This window comes from Stenella coeruleoalba, assembly GCF_951394435.1.
Source record: "Stenella coeruleoalba genome assembly, chromosome: 21".
Taxonomy (NCBI): Eukaryota; Metazoa; Chordata; class Mammalia; order Artiodactyla; family Delphinidae; genus Stenella; species Stenella coeruleoalba.
In genome coordinates, this window is record NC_137167.1 from 22909680 (window position 1) to 22925927 (window position 16248).

The window sequence follows — 16248 nt, forward strand, 5'->3', positions numbered from 1 at the left end:
CCACAATTATGAAAAAGGAATTTCTAGATTCAGACATAAATAATCACAAATCTATAATAAATAAGTACCATATAGCCTATTCAAGATTATGACTGGAAAGAGAAACATGATTAAAATCTTCAGAGACTATATCTCACAAGAATTAAATTACGTATAAACAAAGTCATACAATCGAACCCATCATTATACATTTGTGGGACCTAGATTAAGACACAGCACAGTTTACGAGAACACAGAGGCATCCACAGTGTGTGCTTCTTAGAGGGTGTATTATTCAGATTAGAAAATGTAGCAGCATAACTCACTTTAATGTTGACCCTGGTTCAGGGGCAAATAAATGTGGCAAGTCCAAAGCCCTCAAACAGTTCAAAGACCCAATTTCAGCCAATATTTTACTTTTCCGCCAGAGACTTACAAAAATTACCTATCAGAAGCAAAACTGACAGGCCAGAGTTTCCTTTCTTTCCATGCATGTTTACTTGGGGACACTAAAACAGAAGGGTAACTAGAGAAACAGAAGCCTAGAAAATCCACAAACTACACAATACTATATAATCATACTGTATATGCATAACCTGTATTTTAAAAATTAAAAATAAACACACACTCACCCCTAAAAATACCTCAAGTACCGTAAAGGAGACTAAATTCCCCTATAAATTAGATTCCTGGGGTATATTTCAAATGTGTTTTCTCAAAACAATTAGTCAAGAACCCTTTATTCCCAAACCTGGGCCTCTGTATTTCCTAAGAAAAATGAAAATCAACACAAATGGTCTGCACTGTAATTTTAAAAACACAGCATTGGGCTTCCCTGGTGGCGCAGTGGTTAAGAATCCACCTGCCAACGCAAGGGACATGGATTTGAGCCCTGGTCCAGGAAGATCCCACATGCTGCGGAGCAACTAAGCCCGTGCACCACAACTACTGAGCCTGCGCCCTAGAGCCAGCAAGCCACAACTACGGAGGCCCATGTGCCATCACTACTGAAGCCCGCACACCTAGAACCCATGCTCCGCAACAAGAGAAGCCACCGCAGTAAGAAGCCCGCGCACTGCAACGAAGAGTAGCCCCTGCTCGCCTCAACTAGAGAAAGCCTGCGCGCAGCAACGAAGACCCAATGCAGCCAAAAATAAATAAATAAATTTTTAAAAAAAAATTATCCTTTAAACGCCCCCCCCCAAAACACTATTTCCTTCCACTTCTTTTCCAAGGTAAGCACCTGAGCAGCTACGCAGGTTCTAACAACTGAACAGCTTTCTATTATAACCTAATTATTTGAAAAACATGATACTTTGAACGAATTCCGCTGCCAAGGGAGAAGTTGGATACATTTTGCTGTTACTGATTAGTACGTTTTATGGACTTCCTTTATTTCTTCTTCCCTGACAACCACAGTTTTTTGTTTTTTTTTTTTTACCTAACTAGGTAGAGGAGGATAGTCAGTAGCACTGTCACACTATAATTGAAGACCAAATACCTTAGTTGCTTCAAGAACTCAACATCAGAGTTGCTGTTAATAAGCTTGATGAACTCTTCATAGGAGGGAGCATAGGTGTAGGCTCTCTTGTGATGTTCATTCACCTGTTCTCTGTGCTCCAACTGGACAAGCAACATCTGGTTAATGTAATCTGGATTACTAAGTAACTCCACTACTGGCTTTAAGACTGTGGGACAGAGAAGAGAGCACCACTTAAAAAGGGTATTCTCCTTTAAAGGAACCGCTTTCATGTTATATAATTGAAACTACATCTGGGAAACATTTTAAAACTACCCAAATGGGCCACAGACACACACACACCCCCACACACAGCTACCCATCCCTCTGGGTTTGCTACTAGTTATGGCTACAACCAAGTGGCCGTTTTAACAAATGAGTTACATGTAAAAGAATAATGAAAGAAAGCCATCTGGAACCCAAGTTGTTAACAAAGCTATCAAAATTAAGTACATTCATTTTTTTCCCTTTGATTTCTTTTATAAGGCTCAATATGTTTTGTCTGCCAAAAGATGAAAGTTAACATTCTCCCAACTGGTGAAACAGACGTCAGGGAGGAAGTTGTTAAAAAAGTCAATGACACTATGACAGATTCATCCCACTAACTTTAGGTTAGAAAGTTCCCCTTTTCTCTGTGGTTAGCTATACCAGCTAATGGGTACAGCTGGCTAACCCAGAGATAATAAATGAGATATTAAATCACGGCACATCAAACACAACGTTATTTGTTTGAGATTCTGAGATAGGAAAAGTTTCTCTCAGACGATATCTTCTTCCATTTTTCCTTATCCTAGCTAAGCATTTCCCTGGATACACTTTTCTTCTAACAACCACATTATTTTGTGGTACAGTCCCTCTTCTATTTATTCTAAGTCACATATAGGCATTGCCAATGAATCCTGAAGCAAAGGTATTTTAAGCAAACGCATACTGGAGTTTGAGTATAGACAGTCTTTCATAAAGCACATAACTGGCCTGGGTGACTCAAAATCTATCCCAGGTGGATGCTACACTGTGGTGGGCATAAGGACTGGTTGCCTATTATAAACAGCAGAGTGGACTATGTATTTGGTAATATGTTATATGAAACATCTGTTTATCACGTAGGGCCAAGTGATGCCTTCTCTGAGTGACATTTAAACCTGACCTTTTGAAAATACTTTAATTCCCGTATGTCCCACAGTATACAAGGTCTGCATAGGTGTCGTATAAAGTGTTATCACATTCGTATGTAGCACATTAGCTTGCACAAGTATCGCATTAGTAATATCAATTAGTTATGAAGGTCTACCTTTTGCTGTGAGAATTTCTGCAAGCATTATGCGTAAGCTGAGAGACTGGACATCCTTTGAGGGAAGGAGACAAAACACCAGAACCCGAGAACACGTTTGTAGAAATCTTACTTCATCATCTGAGTTCCTCAAGAATGCATGCAACACAAAGGGCCTCGGCTGTTCTTCATGTCTGAAAAAAATAAATACATGAAGAGAGGGAAAGGGAAGGAAAGACGTTTCTAGAAACAGCTTGGTTATGTACCATTAGGTAAAAAAAAATTTCAAATGGGCAACGCCACAGTTTTAATAACTATGTCCACTCTTTCACTATATCAACAGTCAGTAATTTTCTCAACCACAGACTAATCTGGAAAAATGCAAATGCATGGCCTTTTGGGATTTCCAACCTTAAGTAGCATCAACCCTCATACACGACTCCCAAGTCACAGCAACAATCTAGAAAGGGGTGAGCAGCTCTTTAACTAGATTATTTTTAAGTCTCCTAGCTCTCTCCCTAAATGTGATCTATAGCTTCATTTCTCCAAATAAAAAATAAAAAATCTAACAAAGCATTAAACCAGAGTCACCAGCTCCCGGCAGCGTCCTCCTGTCAGTGTGGATCTGCTACTTGTTTATTCCAACTACTAGTACTTACCTCTGGGTTCTCATGCCGTGAGTGAGCAAAAGGACATTACCCTTCCATACACTTCATACGTGCAGTATTATTTAATCTTCCCACCTACATCTAGAAGCAGGTATCATCATCACCGTTTTATAGATGAGAGTATTAAGGATCTGAATGATCACGTGAACGGTCCAAAGTCACAGAGGTAACAAATGGTAGAAATAACTCTCAGGTCCTGTTCTGACTCTCAAGTCCAGACTCTTTAACGCTACACCATAATCAGAGATTGTTAAAGTGAAAAGGAAAAAAAATTTCAGAGATACAGAAGAAATATATGTGAAAACAAGCATTATTTTGTGCCTTAAACAACATGCCTGTGCTTGACCAGTAAACAAAATGCACAGATTGTAAAAAGGAGGCTGTGAAATTAAAGATGCCATTGATGTAACAGCATAAAAACAATCATCTTTAGGTTTTCCTGAAACATGCTGGACAAGACAGATGGGGCAAAGGAAGAGGAAGCAGAGGCAAAAATTAAGTATGATCTGGATTGGCTTAAAGCAGCCAACAGAACGTCAGCTGGGAAATGAATACAGGCTGACCGGAAAACTGCCTCACACAACTGCCTAACAGTCAACCAGAGGATGCGTTGCTTTTATTAATGCAATTTATTATTCTCTTGCCTGATAGTGGCCAACTCAGTTGGGTGCTTCCTGGCTGCCATAGTCATTTTGCAGCCAGTGGAAACCTGTACACCAAGGGTGATTTCCAGGGCGAGGGCACTGTTTACCTGGGGCAGGCAAGTACCAAGATAACCATCGAACCTAGGTTTCTGCCACTCTCACTGTGTGATTTGTAGAAAGTGATGCACAATCAGATATTAGATCCCCAGCATTCACCTCCAGGGCACGATCATCTATATGCAAAACACCAGTGACCTACTGGCACTTTTTCAAATATCCATAATGTCAGAGAACAATGGTAGATTTTTTTTCCTTTAATAAGAATCATCAACTAGAAGCTTCTAGGCATAGCCTAAATGTACCCTTGGCACGAGAAAACTGGAATTCCACAGGAAAGGAGCTTCTAAAATGGAATCAATTCTCTGTTTCTATTATTGTGATGCTTACTCATCACAATATCTTTATATTATCCACAAAAGCAGTAATTTCAGAAGCTGGTAAATAAACGTCTCAGTGAAAAATATACTCTCGGGCTTCCCTGGTGGCGCAGTGGTTGAGAGTCCACCTGCTGATGCAGGGGACACGGGTTTGTGCCCCGGTCCGGGAAGATCCCACATGCTGCGGAGCGGCTGGGCCCGTGAGCCAGGGCCGCTGAGCCTGCGCGTCCAGAGCCTGTGCTCTGCAACAGGAGAGGCCACAGCAGTGAGAGGCCTGCGTACCAGGAAAAAAAATAAATAAATAAAAGTCTTAGTTTAATATCTAATATGGTAAATATTGACCGATAGGATGAGTGGTGAGCTGGTAAATGTTCAACTGGCTCTCCAAGGGGGAAAAAAAGCTCCGATTTGTAGCATCTGCCGATTTCAAGGAGTAAATACCCACGCCATGGCCAATTACAAACCGACAAGGTGATCACCACTGACCTCAGAATTGAGAGATGTGCACCGTCCGCTCCCGCACCCAGCACAAGCCGGTCCTGGGACACCACGGCTCTAACCCGCTTAAACAGACGCTCTTTCAGGTCCTTGATAACTTTTATGAGTGTAGAGGGATTCTGAGACCACGAAATCTGAAAACTGTAGCTCTACAGTAATTTTTTCAAACCGTGGGTTGTGACCCACAAGGAACAAAATAAAATTTAGTCTCAAATGCCATTTTTTTTTAAATGGTAAAGAACAAAAAATATCAAAGTTTTCACAGGTACTGAGCATTATTTGATGAAACTGCATCACAATATAAAATGTATTCCTGGTTTTATTTTTAAAGTTTGCAAAACACACCGGGGTCAGCAAGCTGGAGAAGAACAGGCATATGGCGGCCCTGTGGATTCTGGCCACGTGAACCTGAGCTGCGTGGACATGGGGAGAGGGGACAACTCATGGGAAGAGGCGGCACAGCCAAGGACAGAGGGCTGCTGCTGCACGACCGAGTGCCCTTGGCAGCCAGGCCCCAGAGCAACCTCACAGGCAGGAGAGGGAGTACTTTCTGACAGAGCCGCAAGACAGGGCTTCTTAGAAGAATGTGAGTTCCCACCTGCCCGATGAGGATGCCTCTGCTTACTCATCCCCTTACGTATTTTGCAAATACTTTCTCTCGTCCCCGACGGCAGAGGCAGAGCAGTGTCAATGAGAAGAGGCCACAGGAGCTGTAGGGAGCCTGTTGCTACTCCAACTGAGTCCAGATGCAAACAGGCAGAAGGCTACTTATTGCAGTAAGACTGCTTTCTATGTCCCAGTTAGAGGTGCTATGAGTCACCATGCTGTCACTCACACAAGAGTAAGACAAACACTTAAAATCCTATCCGCAAACCTAAGAGAATAAGAATTTGTTATGAGCACAGAAAGGCCTTGTTGCAGTCTTCTTCCATAGGCAGAGTCAACTCACAGACACAAACCTTTCCCGTGTAACAGAGCAAAAGGCTAACTAAAGCCTAAATATTAGCAATTTTCACATTGGAAGACCTTCTCCAATCACAGCCCACATGCTCCAACCCTGAGTTCCTTTTAAAAATCAATTTTCAGGATATTGTGACGCAACAGAGCTCTTAACACAGGACTCACACGCACACAAAAAATGAACTTCATTTAAACTTTTCTGAAAACTGAAAACTCACTGACACTCTTCCGAGTGTAAAGCGCTATATTTAAATGTTGTTTCTAGGCACCCTTAATACGGTCTAAATACATTCATGATAGTGCTGCTGGCTCCATAAAATTCACGTCACTGTTTCAGTTATTTACAAAAGCAAACAAGTCCACAAAGTGGTTTTCTGTTAAAAATTTTTTAAATTTACTCTATCAGAACATTATAATTATCCCCTCCAGTATGTCTATATTTCCAGCCGAGTGCCAGCAACAGGATGAATGTGCCCGAGTTTTGTCTTGACTTCAACGACCCTCTCAATAAGGAAAATATTCTACTGTGAATAAAGGTGAAGGGGAGGTTGTTCCCATTATAACAGTTACCTGGCGTCTGCCGCCTTCAGGTCACAGAAGTGAGCGAGTAAAGCTCTCACGACATCACTGCAGACAACTCTGACCATGTCCACGCGGCTCAGCCTGTGGCGCAGCCGTCTGACAACTTCCCAGAAGTCCTCGGAAAGCAGGTGGTAGAGCTGCCCCTCGTCTCTGCTGAGGCTTCCATACCAGGACAGGATGTAGTCTCTGTAACTGTAGTCAAACACTACCAGGAAGAGACAGAGCAACGCGTCAAACTTGGGTGAAAGCAACAGACACCGAGACGGCTTTTCTACTGGAAGCTGGCCACCTGCTATTTAGTAGTCACTTTAAAATATGTGGACCGGGCTTCCCTGGTGGCGCAGCGGTTGAGGGTCTGCCTGCCGATGCACGGGACACGGGTTCGTGCCCCGGTCCGGGAAGATCCCACATACCGCGAAGCGGCTGGGCCCGTGAGCCATGGCCGCTGAACCTGCGCGTCCGGAGCCTGTGCTCCACAATGGGAGAGGCCACAGCAGTGAGAGGTCCGCATACCGCAAAAAAAAAAAAAAAAAAAATATGTGGACCTTTTTTTTTTTTAAGTCTTTATTGAATTTGTTACAATATTGCTTCTGCTTTATGTTCTGGTGTTTTGGCCGAGAGGCATGTGGGATCTTAGCTCTCCAACCAGGTATCAAACCCACACCCCCTGCACTGGAAGGCAAAGTCTTAACCGCTGGACAGCCAGGGAAGTCCCTCACTGTTTAAAATTTAAAGAGAGTAGAAAACAAAACAAGGGAAGACACACTCTTCCCTGAAGCCTTTCAAAATGAGAGATTCTCATCTAACTAGAATTTTGGGGGTGTGGTGGCCATAGGTACTGGATTTTCTCAGATAGCCCAATCTTTAAATATTCTATCTTGGTACCAAACCCTCTGATTTTTTTTTTTTTTAATTCTAAATTGCTCTAGACAGTACAAATAGGACCAATGGGTGGAAATCACCAGGAAGTTGTTTTTCCTGTTCAACATAAGGAAGAACCGAATAAAAACATTAAAGCTATTCGAGAGGCTGCCATATTAGATGACGAATGTTCCATCATAAGAAATTTTTAAACAAGCTGAGTATCTAATGGACAAGGATGACATGGAAAAATTACTTCCTGAGACGGTGGGGCTGGATTACATGACCTCCAGGCTTTTATAGCCTTTTACCCTCCTTCTGGGAACCCCGAGGCCAAGCAACAAGAGCATGATGACACACACCTTGCCAGTAAAACACTGCTAATTCGTTCATTTGCAATTCTTTCTCTCATACTCTTGTATCAAACAAAGTTTTCATGCCAAAGAATTTTTAGCTAGTGGCAAATAAATCTGCAAACCAAAACGTTTGGAAAAATAGAAGCATTTTTCCTTTCATTAAAATTTAATTTCAAATTAAAGCAGGAAATTAAGAGCAATTATAAGAGACTTAATCTCTAAAAATAAGATCTTTTCAGCTAAAAGATTTATGTGAAGGGCATATTCACCTACATAATGTCTCACTACATTTGTTAACCACACTGCATACTCTAATTATTACACACCTAAAATACTCCTCTGATAATAGGTTTTGGTGAGAAATGGATAAAAATAAATACTGACAAAAATCTGTACTCAGTAATAGAGATATATGTTAGCCACAGGCATATCTTCCATCAATAGCTCATCAGTAACCCTCTTCAAACTAAGTATCATAAAAATATAACAAATATAAAAAGTACAAAACAAAGCCATGATTCTAAGTATGTATTACCTAACTACATACACTCACCTACACAAGTACACATATGAACAAAATGTTTTTAAATATACCTTCTAGGTCAATTCAAGAAGACAGAACTTCGTGATCATAAAATCATTTTATGGTTTTCATTAAGAAATAAGTGTAAGAAATGTAACAAACCACAGTGAGAAGTGAAAGAACACTTATTCTCACTGCCAAGCAAAGAGATTTTCTTCTAAAGGCATAACAGCCAACAAAAATTCAGATGCTATTATCACTCAAATACATCTAATTTCTAGGACGGCTCTCAAAGAATTAAGTAGGTAAGAGGGAATCACTGAAGATTAGAGAGAATGAAATAACATGATTAGAACTTTTCAGCTTTAGTTAGATTAACCTGAAAAGAGGATTTAGGGTAACAAAGTAGAGAATTATTAGAGGTGAAGAGACCAGTTAAAAAGCTACCATGTAGTCTAGAAAATGTGATGCTAGGTTAAGTCTCTATCTATAAATGTTCAGAACAAGGAATGACTCAACCTAAGTAAACAGTATGAGAGAGAAGCTCCGAGAGAGCCATTTTCCATCTCTGCCTTCTCCCCAGGATAACTCAGGGTGCAATCTTCCATGCCCAAGAGGTAGAGCCCCGCAGGTGGTAAATGTCCATGACCTGAGTCTCTTGGCACAAAGAAACAGTCCGCATTCCACCAGGAACTGCCCCAACGATAATGATAAGAACAACAATTTCATTGATCATATAGATGGCCCTTTACGGTGTACAAAGTTTTCAAAAATGCAATTAATAATTACTCTCTGTGTGCAGAACGAAAGTCATCTTCTGGGAAGATTTTGAGGTTATTAGGTTATGTCACTGGTTGATCTATTCATTCAACAAAAATGGACAGATATTTCATACCACTAGGTAAAGAGTCATGAATGAGGAACTTCCCTGGTGGCGCAGTGGTTAAGAATCCACCTGCCAATGCAGGGGACACGGGTTCGAGCCCTGGTCCGGAAAGATCACACATGCGCGGAGCAACTAAGCCCGTGCACCACAATTACTGAGCCTGCGCTCTACAGCCCGCGAGCCACAACTACTGAGCCCATGTGCTACAACTACTGAGCCCGTGCGCCTAGAGCCTGTGCTCCACAATGAGAGAAGGCACTGCAATGAGAAGCCCACACACCACAACGAAGAGTAGCCCCTGCTCGCCGCAACTACAGAAAGCCCGCGTGCAGCTACGAAGACCCAACACAGCAAGAAAGAAAGAGAGAGGGGAAGGGGGGGAAGGGAGGGAGGGAGGGAGGAAGAGTGGGTCATGAACAAGGTAAGTTGAGCCTATGGGGAGGGGGAAGTCATGCTCTTTGAGGTACTAGCTCTGCTTCCGCTGTGTCAGCATCTAATCCTTGGACAGTATAAGCAGTCTGTCTACTTCGAGTAGTCCAGGTCTACTGAGCAAACAAACAGCAGGTACGCGATAATTACTGAATTAAATTCTCTGGCCCACATTAGTGAGATAATTCAGGGGAGCCTAGTGAAAATTAGGCTATGGATCTAGTGAGATTTAATAGCAAGTGAAAAAGATTTTTAAAAGTCTATCTTCTGGGCTTCCCTGGTGGTGCAGTGGTTGAGAGTCCGCCTGCCTATGCAGGGGACACGGGTTTGTGCCCCGGTCTGGGAAGATCCCACATGCCGCGGAGCGGCTGGGCCCGTGAGCCATGGCCGCTGAGCCTGCGCTCCGCAATGGGAGAGGCCACAACAGTGAGGCCCGCATACCGCAAAAACAAAACAAACAAACAAAAAAGTCTATCTTCTGTCAGTTTTCTAGGAAATGTAACTTCAGGAGAAAACCTTTTAAGGGTGTCTGGTATAGCTGCCAGTTCTCTCCTAACTTCATATTTAACACCATGTATTTTCATCTGAAAAACCTCAGACATTTTTTTCTGTACATATAACTGAAATTATCAGTTTTTAGAAATTTAATTTTTAAAATATCTTTTTAAACTTTAATTTGATCAAAATATATTATTCTCTTTTAAACTTTAATATTTGTAATTACACTTACTTGTCCCCATTTCTAGACAGATAATATTGTACCCGCCACAATCCCCTTTCCAATCATCCTTAATACAAGTTTCACGTGAATGTCCTTCATTCTTTTATAAGGTTGACTGATATCCCTAAATTTGGTTAACTGGTTTGTCCATGAGCGAGCCTGAGTGTACTCATCCCCAACGCACCTTCTCTAGTTTATATCTAAAAGAAACAAAGTTTCCTGATACCTACTTTAGGTAACAGAGAGCAGATCCTTGCTTCCTATCCTGGAACTAGCTCCACTTAGCTGGGTAGTTTCATGTGACCTGCAAATTCCTACTTAATCAATGTTTAGATCCCATCCATTTAACTAAAATATGGATGTATTTATTAAGTCTTCAAGTAAAAATTCATGAAGAAAAAATTCAAATGCAACATGTAGACAAGGATAGATAAATTTGCTAGGAATGATTATTTTCCTTTTAGAACATAATGAATTGCTTCCCATGGTAATTATATATCCTAACTTAATCCTTACCTTCTTTCAGAGCCTTGTCCATGTTATGAGAAATGACTACCCTTCTAGACTGAACTGACTCGTGTGAGTTTCCACACACAGGACTCTGAAATGGAAGAAGAAGAATAAAAAATGCATATTACTGAATGAATAAATCATACATAAAAATAAAACCAAAGGTATGAAAAACCATTTAAACAGGCACTAAAATATTGCTTAACAGACTATAAAGTTCTTCTGGAAAAGTAAATAAATGCTTAAGGTTAAGAAATTTTTGAAAAAGAAGAATTAAGGAAGGATTTTCCCTACCAGATATCAAAACAGTATGATATCAGTGTAGGAATAAACAAATCAACAGAATGGTAGAAAGTACAAAAATACCTATATATAGATACATATCTATATGTGAGAATTAAGAACATAATGAGAAAGAATTTGAAATCTGTGAGGAAAACAGACGACTCAATAAGTGGTGTTGGGACAATCTGATATTCATGTGGCAAAAAAGATTAGAGTCTTATCTCACACTTCATATATAAATAACTCCAAAGTGATTAAAACGCTAAATATTTTTTTCAACTAAAAAAGCATTTAAAGGAAACAAGGGAGATGCTGTGTTGAATCCTGGGATGGAGAAGATTTCTCTAAAATAAGACACAAAGTATAAGAGTTATTTTAAATGCACTACCTTCACTCAGCAATTCCACTCCTAGGGATCTAGCCAGCATAAAATACCTCCACGTTGCAAAAAAGTATATATACCAAGAATTTCACTGCTGTGTTGATTGTAAGGGCAAAAAACTGGAAATAGCCCAAGTGCATATCAATAGCCAAAGAGTTAAATTATGATATGCTCATATTTTACAATATAACGCAACCCTTAAAAGGAATGAATTAGGGATACATATGCCTTCATGGAAAGTTTTCCACGATGGAAAATGCTTGGAAGCACACATGCTAAACTATTAAAAGTGGTTTCCTTTAATAGGCAGAGGCATAGGATTTATCCTCCACATGTGTCTGTGTAACAGTAAATTTTAAGTTTTTAATTATAAAAAGATACTAGCTGGCAAAAACAAAAAACAAAAACAGAGAGAGGCAATGTATCAGATTTAAATCCCACTATCTGGCTAGTAAGATGACATTAAAGAGGAAAACTTTTAATTGATCACATACCAAAGTGATCAAAAGCATGTATAATGTAACTGGGCCACTTATTGGTATCAGAGCAATAAAAAAAAGTTACTAGTAGTGGAACGTAGAGCACTTCTTTAGGCATGTGAAATATTACAAGTGCTTTACTAGCACCACCACAGTCACTCAGGAGATCTAAATGGCTCATGTTAACATCACCTTCATCCAGTAAATGAGCATGAGGAAGTCCCTTTGTTCTTGGGCAGACCACCCCAACACAGCTGCAAACAACCCCATGGCCCTGGACCACCCGACCATGAGCAGAGAACTTCTAGTCCTTGGCTTAGTTTCACACTACCCATGGGTCAAATGCCAAGAGTATCAACCATTTTTGTGATCACTGTTATTAAAAAACAAAAGCCATAGTCTTTTTCAATAAATTTACTTATTTATTTATTTTTGGCTGCATTGGGTCTTCGTTGCTGCGCACGGGCTTTCTCTAGTTGCAGTGAGCGGGGGCTACTCTTCGTTGCAGTGCGGGGGCTTCTCATTGCGGTGGCTTCTCTTGTTGTGGAGCACGGCCTCTAGGCACGCGGGCTTCAGTAGTGGTGGCACATGGGCTCAGTAGTTGTGGTTCAGGGGCTCTAGAGTGCAGGCTCAGTAGTTGTAGCGCAGGGGCTTAGTTGCTCCGCAGCATGTGGGATCTTCCCGGACCAGGGCTCCAACTTCTGTCCCCTGGCAGGCGGATTCTTAACCACTGTGCCACCAGGGAAGTCCCAAATGCCATAGTCTTGAGATTCCTTAGCTGAAACACTTTTAAAAGCCTCAAGAATCCCTTTATGCTACAAATTAACATATAACATTCAACACTTTCCCAAGGAATCATTTTTAGAAAAAAACCTTAATCATACATAATCCTATAGACAAAAGCCACTTTATTCCTAAAAGAAATATACTCTCATGCGTTTAAAACCATTTTCTAGTCTCTTGAGTAGCTTGTTATAAAATTAAGGGGTCAGTACATTTTACTGCAATTTAAAAAATTTTAGTTTGTGAAAGAAAAAAGTTAAAGAGATAAGAATTTTTAAATTCTAGTGCTTTTCAGAACATCAGGCAGATATTTCAACAACTTATGAACTGGGGACAAAATTTTAATTGAGTTAATACTTTTAGAGCGCTATACTGATAAATAACTTTAATCACAACTTCTCAAGTCTTCGGCAGTCTGTTATAGCTTCCCAAATATAGGTATGGCAGTTTTCAGGCACAGTACTAACCGGATGATGAAACCACAGCCAAACAACGCTTAATTGAGAAGTTCCTGAATTTGGGTTCTTAAAATGGAAACTGTCTTTAAGGGCTGGGAGAGAAGCGGGTGTGAATACGACAGCACATGCATATCTAAGCATATTGTGAGCTCCTGTGTCTATCGTTACAACTTCCTTCAAAACAGTTTCTTACTTTTTATCTTTTCTTTCTCTCCCTAGTTATGGCTTTACTAATTATTGTCATCTGTCTGCATATTTCTTTTCTCTCTCTGCTTCATACTTAGATGTAATACCTACAATAAACATGTTTGTCACTACTCACTGCACCTGAATTAGACCTTTACTCTCTTTAATTTAAAAAGCTTAGATGAGAATAACGTTTTCTATGTTGGCTCTTTACCTAAAAGCGCTATTATTTTTTCCATCTCATTTTCCAAACTGATTTTGGATTTCCCTGCACCCCATCCCCCAGGGGGTCACTGGCCCTTAATAGAAAGAAAAAACAGTTCTTCAGCCCTGTCCCATCCTCACAGCCTGATGGCGAGTCTGTAAGTAAGGAGAACAGGAAGATAAAAGAAAGCATCACGGGCCCAAAGTAACTGGGTAACCATGCATGGAAATTCCTTTTTTAAGGATTTAATATTTATGGAGCCAGAATCTCCTCGTGACTAAACTACTACATGAGTGTAGATTAGTCACTACATACTCCTTTTCTTTCAGATCACAGAGATGGAATTCACTAATTAATCATTATCCCGAGGTGGAGAAAGAGAGAAAGAAGGGGAGGAAGGGAAGGAAAGGGAGAAGGCCGGCACTAAAACAGAGGCACATGTGCATTCCTGTGGCCCAGAGGGCAGTGGAGCAAAACCTGTCTTCATTCTCCTTCCATTTATAGGTTTGAAAAAAGGAACTCCACACGACAGAGACTTCCCCAAAAGATGTGTTACAGCAAATGCTAACCTCCCTCTCTCTGCACTACGCAGGTCCCTCCCATCCCTCAGGGAAAGCCTGCCTCTTCCTGACAACCACTTTCCTAAGAATGCTGGTTTTAGGAAAGGTGAGAGAAAAATGGGCATCCTTCTCCCTCTGTCACAAAGGGTAAGTGACAGAAGTCTTCACTACTCGATCCAGAACTGAGGACTTCGAGTACAGTCTGAGCAGTCCACCCTCATCTGATGTTTGGCCTCCATATCCCAATATTAAGATAGATGGGAGTTTGGTGAACCAGAACCCCTGCCATGTAAAAAATACATCTTATTTTTTACTTAATTAAAATAAATGAAACCTGTCTTCATTTTAAGATGTAAACCTAGCTTAGAACCAACTTGTCAAGATCACTTTTAATCACTCAGTGAGTTCCCTGGGGAGAGAAAGTGAGCAGCCTCAACATATAATTGCTCATTTTGAAAACGTTTTCCAGGCTTCCCTGGTGGCGCAGTGGTTAAGAATCCGCCTGCCAATGCAGGGGACATGGGCTCGAGCCCTGGTCCGGGAAGATTCCACATGCGCGGAGCAACTAAGCCCATGCACCACAACTACTGAGCCTGAGCTCTAGAGCCCGCCAGGCATAACTACTGAGGCCGTGAGCCACAACTACTGAATCTAGCGTGCCTAGAGCCCATGGTCCACAACAAGAGAAGCCCGCGCACCACCGCTCGCCACAACTAGAGAAAGCCCGCGCACAGCAATGAAGACCCAACACAGCCAAAAACTAAATAAATAAAAACCAAAGAAAACGTTTTCCAAAGACAGGGCAAAACCTGAAAGCTCTTCTCTGATATATGATTCTCAGCAACAAGGAATAGATGCCATATCAACAAACCCTTTCCTGAGTACATATCAGCTTTCTGTTTACTCCTGAACGTCAGCTGTTAGTCTATAGCCATGATACACTCAAATTGTCTTTGTATCAGAGTAAAGACACCCTCTCCTGAGGGAACAACATTCGGAGAGAATCCACGTGGAGAGACCTGGGTACTCTGACACCATTAGCAACTAGACAACCAGGAATGATCTGGAATCCAGCTGAGACATACACCTCATTTTCCATTGTTTACAAGGATGACATTGCTTACTGTGTTCCTTGCTGTGGGAGCAGAGTTGGGGCTAGAACAGCCAGTCCATGACTGGTAATTCCTTTCATGCCTATTACCTGAGCTACTCAAATAAACAAGTGTTTCTCTCCTTTGCTATACACTTCAACAATAATAAAAAAAATTATTTATTTTGGTTTATTTTAAAAGGAAAAGCAATTGAAGGAGTGATGGGTATAATTTCCTGTAAAGCTACTGAAAGAGTGACTTATGTTAGGAAAACAAACACAAACCCCCAATCATCATTATCCACGTGGAGTTGTCACGTGGCCGAGTGTTTCCAAGTATTTTCAGCATCTGACAGTCTACCGGGATCTCATGACTAACATTCTCATTCTTAAACTATGTTATTCTCAAAACCATGGCTCCTTTCAAACCAACCATATTCTGCCTCCTCCTCAAAAAATAATTTAATCAAAACCAAAGAAACAAAGGACCCACACATATCCCTTCTGAGGAAGATAGGAAGACCCTGACGAAAGGCTGTGACATGAATGACAGCAGTCATGTCAGAATGGAAGCCGAGTGGCCACCGTGAGGAATTATGAGGGCTCCCAAGTCCAACAGGACTTCTTACTAATGGTAAGTCCTTGTCCCAGCCACTCCCTCTCTAGCTGAAGTGGGCTTATAACACCTCAGAGAATTAAAGGAAATAATAGCAAGGGTCCAAAAAAGAAACAAGACAGCAAGAGCCTGGCAGGAAAATAAACGAGTTAAGGGGGTTGCTCGGGGTCCCAACTGTTTCCAACAAAAAACGGAAATCAAGAATTTTATATCATATCTCCAAGTAATTCATTTTACTCCAAACACTGTGGGCTTACACTGTTTGGACCAAATCCTGAGCCACATTGGAACGCTGGGCATCTGGTCTGTAATTGCTGGCTCACGGAAAAAATTTAGCAGTATTCCTGGCACATATAGCAAA

General features: G+C 41.1%; 1 protein-coding gene across 6 annotated transcripts in view; it reads right to left on the reverse strand.

Moving 5' to 3' along the window:
- Nucleotides 1–16248, reverse strand: part of SNX25 (sorting nexin 25) — a 116949-nt gene that overhangs the window by 71318 nt on the left and 29383 nt on the right. For 5 of the 6 annotated variants that reach the window (XR_013825547.1, XM_079909370.1, XM_079909369.1 and 2 more), the window contains 4 exons: nucleotides 10850–10934; nucleotides 6546–6762; nucleotides 2790–2962; nucleotides 1481–1667 (listed from right to left, as the gene is read on the reverse strand). Coding sequence is in view for 5 of the 6 variants with exons in the window: in XM_079909369.1 (XP_079765495.1) it covers nucleotides 1481–1667; nucleotides 2790–2962; nucleotides 6546–6762; nucleotides 10850–10934 (662 nt within the window). In the remaining variant the exon portion in view is untranslated. Of the gene's footprint in view, nucleotides 1–1460; nucleotides 1668–2789; nucleotides 2963–6545; nucleotides 6763–10849; nucleotides 10935–16248 lie in introns of all 6 variants that reach the window. The other variant, XM_079909371.1, reaches the window with a different exon arrangement.